Source organism: Heterocephalus glaber, unplaced genomic scaffold, assembly GCF_053883595.1.
Source record: "Heterocephalus glaber isolate CG9 unplaced genomic scaffold, H.glaber_assembly_v1.0 deba00001444, whole genome shotgun sequence".
NCBI classification, from domain to species: Eukaryota; Metazoa; Chordata; class Mammalia; order Rodentia; family Bathyergidae; genus Heterocephalus; species Heterocephalus glaber.
The window spans coordinates 22211338-22225985 of record NW_028258297.1 but is presented as its reverse complement, the minus strand read 5'-3'; the positions used below and the strand labels follow the sequence as shown (position 1 = coordinate 22225985).

Here is a 14648-nt window from a genome sequence, read left to right as displayed (position 1 = left end):
CAGGTTTTAGGGTTCTCAAAACTCTGTGAGGTATTGTTACTTACATTTTAGCAAGAAGTACACCAAAATAAAATTTTTAAATGAATTATTAATATATCCTCAGTCTTATACAAAGTATACTCAGGATTTGATTTCAGGCAGTTCAAATAAAGAACATGTGTTCTTTCCACTAAGCAAAACTCTTAAATATTAGAAGCACCAAAAGGCAAACCAGCTCACTTCTTAAGCTTTAGCTGTATCATCAATACTTGTGCACACCAACATTCAATTTTAACACATTGTTTTTATTTATCTATATATTCTCACTGTTTCTCTCTATATAGTATTTGTACATAACCTACAGTTTTTTTAAAGAACAGTAAAGAAGAGCTCATCTAAATGAGAAATGTTCTCTCTCACATTAATTTTAAGGTTACAACAGACTTCCAAAAGTGTTTACAGGTGCAGAATATCTTGATGCTTCACTCAGCAACTTGCCCGTAGTAGATTAGAGGTCACAATGCCAGGATTCTAGTCCCAACAGTGAATTTAAATACGTGACCTTGGCTGCTTTCTGGCTTTACTTTCTCAATTTATTAAATGAGAGATTTGAACTAAATAATCTCTGAGGTCATTTCCATCTCTATAATTAGATATTATATGCTTCTAAGTGATGAGAGACTAAAGACATTTCTGCACTGATCTTTGCATGTAATCAGCTGAAACTACAGTTTAGGATGTCAGAGTATCCTTATGGTATTGCTGATTTGATTATGGTTAGAAGCTTATATGTCTCTAGTGTGTGGAGTTACAATTGACGTTGATGCATACAGAGCAGTTCATGGGGCTTATTAAATCAAGCCATAGAATTGAATGCTCTGGGTTCCCTTCAGGGTCCACATAAACTATAATTATTCTTAATTTTAAAATCTGACCTTCCCTAGCATGATTAAAGGCTTCTGGATTTCAAAGTCAACTGTGATTTGACAAAAAAATCCTTGAATACTATGTCAGCCCCTGTCTCCCACTCAGAAAGCCCCACTCTAAATAAAACTTCTTGGGTTTTTGGTTTAAAGGTGAATTCAAGCAAACCTATTATTGAAAATCTAGTTCCTGGTGCCCAGTACCAGGTTGTGGTGTACCTAAGAAAAGGACCTTTGATTGGACCACCTTCAGATCCTGTGACATTCGCCATTGGTAAGTTGCTAGCCATAAAAGGGGTGCTATATACAAGTTCAACTTATTTTCATCTTACGTTCAACTTATTATCATCTTACATGAAAGTGCTATATGAGGTCAACCAGTAGTCTACCTTCAGCATACAGTAGTTTCTTAGGATCCATGAGGGGATTGCTTCCTGGAACCATCCCATAAAAATACACATCCACACATGCGTGCTCTCCCCCCGACAGATATCAAAATCCATGGATGATCTAGTCCCTTAATATAAAATGTCATGGTATATGCACATAATCTTCACACACCATCCCAATGCCTTCAGCCATCACTAGATTAATCATTTATAAAACCTAACACAAATTAAATGCTATGTAAATAGTTGTTATATTATATTATTTAAAGAATAATAACAAGAAAGCAGTATGCACATGTTCAATACATAGGTGGAGAAATATTTTCTATCCACAATTCATTGAGTTCACAGATGTGGAGCTTGCTAATATGAAGGGCTGATTCTAATAAATAACTAGAATTATGTATTTAGGAAACATCCTTAGCATTTCCTACTTGGGAAAAAGGTAGAAGCAAATATATTTACCTTGGTTTCCAATGGTTATATCAGAAGAATGAAAATGGATAATGAAACAGAAGTTTAAAGTCCTTAGTCATTGCTAAGATATTAACCATTGTTTCTTGATTTGTTTTCCTCGATCCCCATCCTTTTCTTTATAGTTCCCACGGGAATAAAGGATTTAATGCTCTATCCCTTGGGTCCAACAGCGGTAGTCCTGAGCTGGACCAGACCTTACTTAGGAGTATTTAGAAAATATGTAGTTGAAATGTTTTATTTCAACCCTGTGACAATGACTTCAGAGTGGACAACCTACTATGAAATAGCAGCAACCGTCTCCTTAACAGCATCCGTGGTAATCCTGCCTCACAAACTGCCTCCTTACCTGTGGAAACTGATGAAATGTCCCTGTTACCAAATGTGTCAGAATAAGTTATCTGTAAATTAAATCATTTTGTAAATACACATATGTAGCTTTCTACTTTCAAGATGTTTTTAGTTACTTTTGCTGTAGTTGTGTTTGGATTTCTTTGCTTCTGATTTTGTCTTTCAAGAGAGAAAGTTGTGAGAAACTAGCTTTCACCCTGAAGTGAAAGTATCTGTTCATCAACCATTTTTTCCTAGTGAATTTCCTCAATGCAGAGTAGAGTTATCAAGTGCTTATTATTCCTCTCAGCCCGGAAGAAAACACAAGGGATTTCCCTTCGGCCTTCAGCAGTGAATTGACACTGTCTCTTGTGGTGATTGATTCTTCTGGATAGCTATAGATCAGTTAAATATCTATATTTTTAGGTCATTACAGTATGGTTTTTAAGGGCATAGATACTGATTGTTCTTTCTGAATCTGGAATAATTTTTAAAAGTGTAGGCCACCCATGGGTTGTATATGAAGTACACAATAGTTCTCTACCCAGTTGGTGAGCCTGGTAATTACTACCCAACATCCCTCCTGCTCACAGTCTATGTTGGAAGAATACAAAGTTGTGAGGGCCACTTGTCATAGAAATAAGGTGATGTATTTCATGTATAGTCACTTAAAAATAACTCCCATTTCATTGTGTAATATAATTTAAGAGCTTACAAAGTGAGGCCAAAATTAGAAATAATTTTTTCTGTATCTTTGAATCATTTTTGAACATTCCATCTTTTGCATTTCATTTTATGGCTTACTTCATTTCAGAAAAAATTGAAATACGAGACATAAAAGAACAAAAATTGTTTATTGATCTTTTGATAACCTCATGAAAGTAAACGCACTGCAAAAATATTATTTTCTCCTTAGTCTTTTGTCTCCTTGCTTTTTTATTTTTTCTTCCCCTCATTCAGAGAATAGCTAATCTGTTGCCAGCCTGGTACTACAACTTTCGGGTAACCATGGTGACGTGGGGAGATCCGGAGTTGAGCTGCTGTGACAGCTCCACCATAAGTTTTATAACAGGTAAGTGGCATGTGGGAATGGTTGAGAGAGAGAACATTCTTTTGAGCAGACACCAAGGAGTTTCATCTCCAGAAAGGACCATTCACCTACCCCTGATCGAGCATTGGTCGTGAAAGATAGGATCATTCATTATTTGTTTAGTGGATAATCTTTAAAAATTAAAATATCATTGTTATTTTAAGTTACTGCCCCTCAGCTTTAACCTGAGTCACTGTCCTTGAGCTCCCCCATTGGGACTGACTGGAATAGAGATGCGGCAGGCTCCATACTTTGGCTCCGTACTGCACACAATTGACTTCACCCGTGTGTTAATTATGTGTGCTAGAGATTCTCCACTTCTGATTCTTTATTAATTAAGCCTTTTCCCTTGTAATAGCGGGGAATGAACCCAGGGCCACATCCCCAGTGCTTTTATTTATTTATTTATTCATTTATATTTTTATTTTGAGACAGGGTCTCAAAAGTGACTAAGTTGCCTAGATTGAGTTCAAACTTCTAATCCTCCTGACTCAGCCTCCCAAAGTGCCGGAATGACAGTCATGCACCACAATGCCCCACTAATTAATAATTTTTAAAGTCACAGGCAGACTGTAATACAGCCTATTGCAGAAGATTTAAAAAAGGCTTTGGAGACAAAAAGACTTAGATCTGAGTCACGACTCTGCCCCAAATCATATCTTTTCTAAAGCTCAGTTTTCTTCATGTGTAAAATGGGGACGAGAATGGTATCAATGATCTACTATTATTATCTATCTTTATTTCTCTATTGAATAAGCTACTTAGCAAAATACATAGCATAGAGTTTAGGTACTTAAATAACTATGGGTCTTAGATCCTCAAGAGCCTCAAATTATGTAATTACATCATCATCTATCAGAGAAAGCGATGAAAAGAGGACATTGATCAAAGAAATACTCACCCTGGTTGTTTGAATAAGATTTTCAAGAACTTTTTGTTAGACAGAGAAAACAGAACAGAAAATATTTTTCAGATGATGAATTATTTTGGCAAAATCCTTTCCTCACTGGTCATCTAGCTTAACTTTGTAGAAATTTATCAATAAAACAAATAAAATTAATCTGAGGTGAATTTTTACACAATTAACTTACATAATATCTCACTTTTCTTTACTAATATCCTGAGCACTTTTGCACTAGAAGTTAACTAGTAAGATTAGAGTAGATAAGTAAAAGAATAGCAGAAGAAGAGAAAATAGCAATCATTTGACATGCACTGCATTAAGCTCTTGGCTATATTAATAATCACATATTTAATTATAATTAAATTTGACTATATCAGTAATTCTTACAGTTTAATTTTATTGAGATTAACTTTAGAGATTATGCTTTCCTTCTCAATCAGGACAGCTCTCTAAAAAAGACATAGCATCTGAGCCTGGATCTGCTCATTGCTAGCTGTGGAATTTTGAGCAAATTATCTTTCTGATCTTGAGTTTCCCTCAACAACAGCACTCTCCAAAATTTTGCCTTTGTCTATTAGCACCCCCAGACCCAGTCTTTGCATGGCCTCAGCATGGGGCCATCAGAGATAAGACATTAAAAGGAGTCAGTGCCCTGGCTGAAGCGGTACAGGTCTTATCCTTCAAGGTGGGAGCTGACTAAAGTGGGATTAAGTGTGTTCAGGGAAACATAGCAAGTCTGGATAACCATGGTTAATAAATGAGCTGTTTGCCTTGGTGAGCAGTCTACTATGTTCAGTTCATCTTCTGTTGACACAGATAGTGTTCATTCCCACTTCTATGGAATGGGTGCAGCAATGCCTCACAGTGCAGTGTCAGAATTAAATTATATAATATAAATAACTGTTAAAATATATGTATTTATGCTTGTTTTTAAAACCACTTGACATTCTAGCTTTTTGGGGGTCTTTCCCACATCATTCCAAGTAAGGATCTTATTTAAAACAAATAAGCATCTCGCACATTCCTTTTCTGTGCTTTGCATCTTAATGCAAATTGCCCAATTGTGTAGTATAAAAGGAAATAGGAACATGGAATTGTGACTTATCGGGATCTCAAGTCTACTATCTTTCTTAGGTGACTTTGCAAACCAAGTTCATAGAAAGTATGCTATATACCAAGTAATGATTAACAAATAGTGACATCTTGTGGCCTTTTAGCAATAAACGAGATTTTTAAAGCGGTAACATGGAGTACAAAAGTCTAAAGACAAGACGTAGTGCTTCTGGGAGGGAGATAAGTACTTCTCGGTTTTTTCATTTTTAAAATGTTTCTTGTCCTTGCTAAAATTAGACGTGAGAAAATATCTTTTGGAGAAATGTATGCATAAGTGGTATGAGAAAGTACATTTGGAATATATTAAGTAATTATAAAGAAACCATAGCTTTTTTTAATTAGAGTATTCCAAAATGTGCTGTCAGCATTGTTGATATTTCAAGGCTTTATTGTAAAACAATGCTAGAAATGTTACTCCTATTTCACACCAACCAGGATGTGCTTTTTACTCTATGTACAGGTATTACAAATTCTTCAGTGAAACATAATCAATTATGAATGTTTGCCATAAATATTAGCAGCAGATTAGAAAAAATAATTCTCTATGATTTATACAAATTTTCTTCCAAATATTTCAGTTAGTTTTGTGGTGCATCTCAGACTCAACTTTAAATTCAATCATGTATTTTTTTTCTTCAGATCTCTAGAATTATCAATTACTTTTAAAAATAAAATATGCTCTCAGAGCTCATGTATTATAAAGCTTGTGATGAACTCTCCTCAGTTAGCAGGATTTTTAAAATTTAAATGTGTTAAATACAAAATAAAGGAATGTGTTCAATGTTAGAATTTAGCTTTGTGGCATGATAAAAAAATCCCTTCTTTCCTTATTACTTCAGCAACATTTAGTAAGAACCTACTTTCTGCAAAGTATGAGGTGTGACACTGTCCATGATATAGTCTTGTTATCTTATGGAAATAACATTTGTCTTCTACTTACGGTGCTATTGTTTTCTATTACCTACCCTATTTCCTAATGAGAGAGATTTAATATTACAGAGCCCCAAGTTTTCCAGTACTGCTTGTACAATAACCTCAGCAATATCTTTAATTATAATTGTTTAATGTACCAAATATGAGATGTGATCAAAAATACAGTGAATGCTAAAATTTTTTAATGTATTACGATAAAAGGAACACTGCCATTAATCCCCCTCAAAGCATTCCCCTCACTTCCCACACACTTATCACATCATTCTTTCTACTTTCTGAAGCACTCTGGAAGTCCCCTCTTGTGAGTAATTTTAATTGTTCCATCATGGCTGCCTGGATGTCCCAAATCCATTCAAGATGTTTCCCTTACACGATAATTTTGACTTTGGTGAAGAACTAGAAGTGACAAGGTGCCAGATCCGGGGAATAGGGTAGGTGAGGATGCACCGCAATGTCTTTATGAACCTGCTTTTCAACTTTTATGAGCAGTAGTCACCATATTCTTTATCATACCTGATAAATATTTTCACTAAAGAGGACTTCCAAAACTACTTCAGAAAGTGGCAAGAATGATGGAATAAGTGTGCCCAAAGCAAGGAAGAAAATGTTGAAGGTGATTAGTATCAACATGTCTTTTACTATAATAAACTTTTAATAAAAGGGGTAGATTTATACGATCTGAAGAGAAAACAGATATATATATAATAAACTTTTTGATTTAAAATACACAATATATTTCAATCACATCTTGAATAACTCAAACCAGCAAATATTTTAGGAATCTTGTTCGCTGTGATTCGTATACAAGAACTTGATATCTTGAGATACAGATGGGTCTGGCTGTCTTGTGTCTGAGATGCACAGTGTGGGGTTCCATGAACTAAGTGCCCATCCTGTGCCCCCCAAGCTCCATTTTGTTCCTAAGGGGTCCAGGCAATCCAGAGCTGCCCTGTGGTGTGAGCTTCAGTTCCTTAAATTAATTCCATATGGGATTCCATGCCCTCCTGATAAAAACTTTAATTCATAGTCTCTTATTCTTTTTTTTTTTGGTACCGGGGTCGAACTCGGGGCATTGCCCTTGCAAAGCAGGCCGTGAAACCACCGAGCTAAATCCCCAGCCCAATAGTCCCTTATTCTAAGTGGTACCTCTTTTCTCCCTTGTAGCCCCTGTGGCTCCAGAAATCACTTCCGTGGAATATTTCAACAGTCTTCTGTACATCAGCTGGACGTATGGGGATGACACAACTGACCTGTCCCACTCGAGAATGTTGCACTGGATGGTTGTCGCGGAAGGAAAGAAGAAAATTAAAAAGAGCGTAAGTGTCTTTGAATCCCAGTATTGGGCATCTGAACATGGAGTTGGATGAACTGTTGAAAACCATTAAGCAAACATTGGTAGAGACATTTAAACAAATGTTGCCGTGTGGCACTAGTTTTGGTTCTGGACATAAATTGACCCCCCGCAAATTAAATTTGTCTTTTCATAGAGCTTACCTTTGAATCTTAAACAGAAAACTCTAATATTTGAAAGTTTGATTTCAGTCATATTTATAGTTGTGATTTGGGGCTTTCCTTCAGGAAGCCAAACACTGTCAAGAAAACTACAATTAACATGTTTCAGTGTTTTCTCCATGTATCACCAGAGTATTACTTTCTTTTTTCCTGGTTCATTAAATTTTTTTTTCCGGTACTGGAGACTGAACCCAGGGTCCCTTGACCACTGAGCTACATCCAAACCCTTTTCATTTTTTATTTTGCGACTCACTAAGTTGCCCAGGGTAACTTTGAACTTTTGATCCTGCTACCTCAGCCTCCTGAGTAGCTAGGATTACAGGCATGTGCCACCATGGGTAGCTTATTAAGCTTTTTAACATTAGGATACAGGCTAAACAACTATAATACAAACAAACAAAAAAAGCATAAATCAAACAATATAGTTTATGTCCTTTTCCTGATATAGGACTAACAGACACATCTGCTGTAAAAGTTATTCAGGTCCTCTCTACTTTCTTGCTTTGTCTGCCTCTATGTAGAGTTCTCATCTGCATAGGGAAAGCTTTAACATCATTACATTAGCACTCCAGCCTGAAGAATGAGAAAAGAAAGCACATGGAAACCCAGTCCTTCCAAGATAGGAACTGAACTGAACTTACCCATGTGACTTCTGCTTAGAATCCATTGGTCAGAGTTGCATCACGTGGTCCCCTCTAGCTGTTGGGAAGATGGGAAATACAGTCTTTCTGTGGAAAGTCAAGTATCTATTAACACAGCTAGGTTTCTTCCGAGTGTCGCAGAATGCATGTAATGTTAATCACCCAGCAATCGTCTTTGTATTTTTAAAATCTGTTGTACATAGGAAAATATAGTAACATCTATTCCAAATAAGGGAACGAATTACAAAATTGTTCTATTTGATATATGTTATGAATTTTTAAGTCACTTTGCATTTGGCCCAGTTGAGGAATTTATGTGATTTTCAGACACTATAACTTATTCATGATCTAATCGATGGATTGCAGCATGGAGCAGAAACAGGACGACAGTCATAGCCCTGTAGTTATGTAAAGTGGTATGCCTGCTCTTTCATTGGAATTTCAAGTCCTCGATTTTGATGATCTTGCAGGTGACACGCAATGTCATGACTGCATTTCTCAGCCTGCCTCCAGGGGACATCTACAATCTCTCAGTCACAGCGTGCACTGAAAGAGGAAGTAACACCTCCTCGCCCCACCTTGTCAAGTTAGGTAAGAAGAATGCACAGATGGGGATGTGCAGACAACTGTGCTGGGAGAACCAGTGTTTGCATCACTTGGTTCAGAAAGGGCTCTTCAGCTTAATGAAATAATAACAGTAAAACAGTTAATTGACCCTTATAAATAGAAAATGGACATTTATACAAAAAGTATATTATACCAAAAGACTACATTTGACTTGGTATAAGTTTTTGTGAGTAGAATGTCTACTGTGTTGGGAGCCACAGGTGTTCGATATTCTTAGTTAAATCAGAGAGACCAAGTAATTTAAGAATTTTAGAGACGGAAGGACCTCAGAGAATACGTAGTACAGTGTTTTAACCCTGTCGGACACCATTTCCTTTGCAAATAAATATTATGTAATACCCTCTTTAGTATCTTAAATAGAAATTCATAGGTAAAATATCTCATTTACTGCTTTTAACATTGGAAGTAACCTCATAACTCTGATATGAAATCAAGATGAAAGAAAAATAATTTATTAAAAAATGATACAGATTCCCTATGTATATGTCAAGACACAACTATTCTGAAAGACATAATGAAATTGCCTGATGCCTATGACATGGCTAAAATGACTAAGTCTGGGTTTATGAGAAATTACTAGATCAATAACCCTTAGGAGTATAAAAATAAATGAAGGAATGAGCAAGTTAAGATTAAATAATAAGGGGCCAGGAATTTAGCTCAGTGGTTCCGACACTTGCCTTGCAAGCGCAAGGTCCTGAGTTCAATCCCCGGTACCAAAAAAAAAAAAAGATTAAATAATAAATAAATGAGCAAGAATAGATACAGTATCTCCTAAAATAGAATTAGAGTTAGGATAAATAATAAGAAAGTAGAAATATCTGCAAATATGATGGTACAATGAGGGAAATGACCTTAATTAATGTAGGGAGAGCATCCCAGGGGAAACAATAGGCTGTGGATGAGGGAAAAAATGAAGAAAGTACTATATTCTTATAAATAAGATGAAAATTATTTGTATAGTATAATGTCAGAATAATTCTTTATGACATGTAATTTGTAAGTGACACTGTGTAACACAAAACATATCTCCTAGAGTAAATTAATGACTTCTACTAGGTGGTAGAAGTCATCATTCCCTAAGGGGGTAGGAATAAAAGAGGTGAGATAATGATACAAGATACAGGTAGATAGGTAGAGTAAGTTCTAGTGTTCTCTACCGTAGTCGGGTGACTATCGTTTGCAATAAGTATTATGTTTGGTCAAAAACTAGAGAAGAGAAGCTCTAAGGCTTTAACATAAAGAAATGATAAGGGGATGGGAATGCTAAGTAGTCCCATTTAATCATTATACATTATATTCAAGTGTTGGAATATAACAGTGTGCTCCATGAATATGTGAAATTAAACTAATAAGTCACGTCTTCAGCATTCAAAAATCTACCGTGCATTAAGGTATACATACGTTTGTTTCTGCTACTTGAAAGGAAGTCTTGGAGATGGTATCCTGTAGTTGGCAGCAGGCATCAGTGGAAGGGTTGGCACAAAGTTGTGTGGTCAGCTTCTTGGAGCAGTACAAATGTAAAAGTATTTACTCAAAAGTAGTATGTAACGCGTCAATATGTAATGTTCACAGCAGTGAGCTCTCATCATTTTCATATCTCAAAAATTAAAATATACGAACAGCATGTTTGCTAATTTATAGCATTTGCTTCAATCTGTTTCTAAGAATCTCATGACATCTCTGTTATTCTGTACTTTCATATGTGCAGCTATGAGTAAAGACTCACACACGGGTGTTTTATTAGTAGCATAAGTACCATTAATAGCATTGCTGCCAGTGAAACACATTTATAAAACACTTCGATAATTTTAAATGAACAAAACACTAGTGCATTCCTCTCCAACTCAATGCACGTGGCACCAAATCTTAAACCCTTTCTGACTCATATTTGCCATGTCAAAAACTAAATTCTTATACTGAAACCCTTCAAAATTATACAGATAGTTGAAAATACATGATATTTTTGAATAGACACTATGGGCTGAGAAAGTAAATTATTGAGTGATTTTTAATGGCTTAATGACCCATTTAAGTATCCTTCTTCATGACAACTTTCTTCTAAATTATTTTACTTAGTTTCTTAAAAAGCTTCCTATATCATGTAAGCGTACATGTAATTTATACTGATGGTGTACTTATCTTTCTGTGATACTTGAAAGTCATGTAGAATGAGAGATACTGAACAATATTTTCTTTGAAATACTTTTGGTCATTATAGGATAGGGAGCATTTTTAACTCCCTCTGTTGTGGCTAAAGTATTCCAGTAAATTTCCAAATACCCTCAAGGGGGCAGTACTGCTTCTGTTGAGAACCAAGGGTAGAGTCCAGTCATTCAGGCACTGTAAATAATCTGCTCTTCTTCTCCAATCTGCCCCTGAGTTCTATGACTATACAAAGCACCAGCTCCCAATGTTGCATCAATCTTTTTATTTGGAAAAAAAATTACCTTCCTGTCATTTCCAGCCAGGATCTCTAATTTTGGCCTTCTTGGGCAAAAAGGTCAGTTTAAACTCTTTTCTTTTAAAGAGTACATTCAACATCTCCAGGAAAAGAAGTCTAAGATTTCTTTTGGAATTACCTTGAGATTACACTGATGTTCTCCACATCTTCCTTTTCCAAAGCAGTGTTATTACATGTAACTCTAAGTGTTCCTCAGGCCCTGACTGCTTTTTTCAACTCATTTGGCTTTTTATTCTCTCCTAAGATGAAGTTCAAAGGTGGTCCTACCATAGAAGCACTTTCAGTGGACTTATTGCCTGTTTCACTGACATTTTATGTGACACTGTGGTTGATTTATGGAGCCTCAGGAATATGGGTTAATGTCTGAATATGTACAAGTACGTCTGCATAGGATTATGAGTTAAAACCCGTCATGGTTTCTCAACATCACAAGGTTTTAAGCCTCCATATTTCCCTGATAAATAGGACTATAAAAACCAGACAAGAAGGTGTCTTTAAACTTTTCAGGATGGAAAGACAAGTTCCCAGAGAAATTATTTCTACTGAATTATTTCCCTTAGAATCAATAAGTTTTACCATATTTGTGTCTTCATATCTAATGGAATAGTCTCTACCTTGTTCCTCCCTGAAAGCAAGACAATCTATATATAATGTGTCTCTCTTTTGTTCCTGACAACTAAATAATCTTTTTATCCTTTAGTTAAAAAGTCTGTTCTAGCTACTGAACATGTTATTGTGTTATACAAATTCTTTCAATTTTCTGTTAACACCACCTATAACTGCTCGATAGAAGTTGTTGAACTGAGTTGGAATCGCAGACTTCAAAGCTGAAAAATAACAATCTAGTTAATATTTTTATCAGTGCATATTTATAATACATAGTGTTTACCTTCAGTTTAGGGATTATACATAATCCCCATCTCTACAGAGTCTATCTCCCTGTTTTTTAACATTGCTCTTTATTTTGTGATTTAAATTGTTTGTGTTTTGGATTTTGCTCTAGTTAGTATATAATCAAGCTAAGTTTCACCTTTAAGAGAAGAGAAATGACATTTTACTTTTGTAATAACTGTATTAGGAGTTATTTTAGTTTCATAAAACTTCCTCTCTGGTCATTTTTTACTTCTTGACAGCATTCATTTCGATGTACACAGAAGTCATATTCATTCTACTTTACCCAAAAATGCACTTTGGTGCATAGATTTACCAGGGCTTATTCAAGTAAGCATGGCATTGTTAAACTCAGTCAAAAACTAGTTGAATAACCTCAGTTCTGCTTCTCTGTGACAGAGGCTTCTGTAAATGGGTCTGTCTGGTGTCATGGAAGGCAGTTTCTAACTCTGGAAAGAAATCAAACTACCAATGAGTCTGGTGTAATAAAAGTTAATCCAAGATAGCATGTGAAGGGTAGAGAAACCTTTTTTAAATGAATTTTTGAGAACATCCACTCAAAGATGTAGATTTTTTTTTTTTTTTTTTTTTTTTTTTTTGGTACCGGGGATCGAACTCAGGACCTTGCGCTTGAGAGGCAGGCGCCGGAACCACTGAGCTAACGAAGATGTAGATTAATAGTGGTCTGTTTGCATGACATTGGCTTAGTCGTTCATCGAGAGTTTTGGTTGCCTTCAGCTCCACGGCACTGGGGTAGTGTGTGATGCCAGGTCCCGTTGGTAGTCAGTACGATCAAATCCATACCCAAGGCTTGTCATCTTACGAGAACTCTTGGTGCGTGTGTGACTGGCTTCAAGCAGTCATATGGTCTAATCTTGGTGAACTGTGGGCCAAGTTAAGGAGAACTTGATAAGTTTATTTCAGAGAATTTGTTTTGGAACCCTAAAATTAAAAGAAAGGAAGAAAGGCAGAAAAAGAAACAGGAATGGGGGTTTTGGTTTTGTTAAATATTTTTGTACCGGGAATCAAACTCAGACCCTAGTGCTTGCCAGGCAGGTGCTGTGCTGCTGAGCTACAGGAATGAGGGTTTGGAGGAATACCACAAAAAATCTCTGTGGTAATAGAGTAGATTAATTTATTTTCCAAATAGATACTGAGGAGTTTCTAAGCACAGCTCAGATGCCAGACCACTCACAGCAATGAACCCAAGGACTGCTTTCATTTCTGCCCATGAGGAGCTTCTGATGAGGGGCGAGAGACTAAAAAGTCCTCACTGAGTTCTGACAGCACTTTGGAGGGATCCAGAATGAGCTCTGAATAACAGAAAAGTCATGGAAAAGATTGGGGAAGCATGCTAGACAGAGGCCAGGGTATGTAGATCTTTTAAGGCATGGAGGTGCGATTTTATTTTTACAGCAATGAGAAATCACTTAGGGAACTTAAAATAATCTGACTTACAGGTTTTTTTTTATCAATTTATTGGTACATTTTAGGTACACAATATAATGACATTTATCATTGGAAATTTGCACCTTTACATAATTTCTCTTGGTTCTTATTTTCCCCCCTTCCCCTGCCCTCCCTTCAACCCTCCATCCCTCCCTATTTACAAAGACTTTGTTTCCTTTTTTCCATTTTCTCATATTAATTCCATTCCCTTCTAGCCTTTCCCCTACCCCTCCCACTTCCCCTTCCCCTTTGCCCCTTTTCTTCCTATTTCACATTATCTATTACACCCCTTAGTCCTTATTTACACTTTCAGTTTCTCACACTAGAGAAACTATTCGGTATTTACACATGTGTGTCCTGTTTATTTCACTGAAGAGTAGCACCTCAATGTGCATCCACTTAGCTATAAATGTCTCTGATTTCTCATGTTTTACCTGACTTACATTTAAAGCAATCCTTATTGTGGCTTGAGGGAGAAAGTGCAATGTGTCAACAATGAAAGAAGGACCAATTATTTGTCAGTTTAAAAAAAACAGCATTCAAATTCAAATAAAACTCATGAGAAATGGTGATAACATTGGACTAAAGTCATTGTAAAGGAGATGAAGAGAACTGGACAGATCCCAGGAGTTATTTTGAAAGTTGTTTGCGTCCTTGGGATTTTTTTATTGGGACAGAGAAGTAAGAAAAAGAGAAATTAAGAATGACTTCTCCTGGTGGTATGAGCCTGTAATCCCAGCACTCAGGGAGGCCAGCAAGTGTGAGCTCAATCTGGGTAATTTAGCAATTTGGCAAGACTTTGTCTCCAAACGAGAGGGGGAGAGGGAGGGGGAGGGGGAGAGGGGAGGAGGAGGGAGAGGGGGAGGGAGAGGGAGAGGATGAATTCAGGGAGGGAGGGGACAAAGGAAGGAAGGAAGGTGTAATCCCAC

General features: G+C 36.4%; 1 protein-coding gene across 3 annotated transcripts in view; it reads left to right on the top strand.

Moving 5' to 3' along the window:
• The window catches only part of Ptpro (protein tyrosine phosphatase receptor type O), a 249838-nt gene that overhangs the window by 175421 nt on the left and 59769 nt on the right, over window positions 1-14648 (top strand). For all 3 annotated transcript variants that reach the window (XM_004845822.4, XM_021259146.2, XM_087214061.1), the window contains exons 8-12: window positions 1056-1176; window positions 1891-2084; window positions 3056-3167; window positions 7300-7451; window positions 8759-8879. In XM_004845822.4, the coding sequence (XP_004845879.2) occupies window positions 1056-1176; window positions 1891-2084; window positions 3056-3167; window positions 7300-7451; window positions 8759-8879 (700 nt within the window). The remainder of the gene's footprint in view (window positions 1-1055; window positions 1177-1890; window positions 2085-3055; window positions 3168-7299; window positions 7452-8758; window positions 8880-14648) is intronic.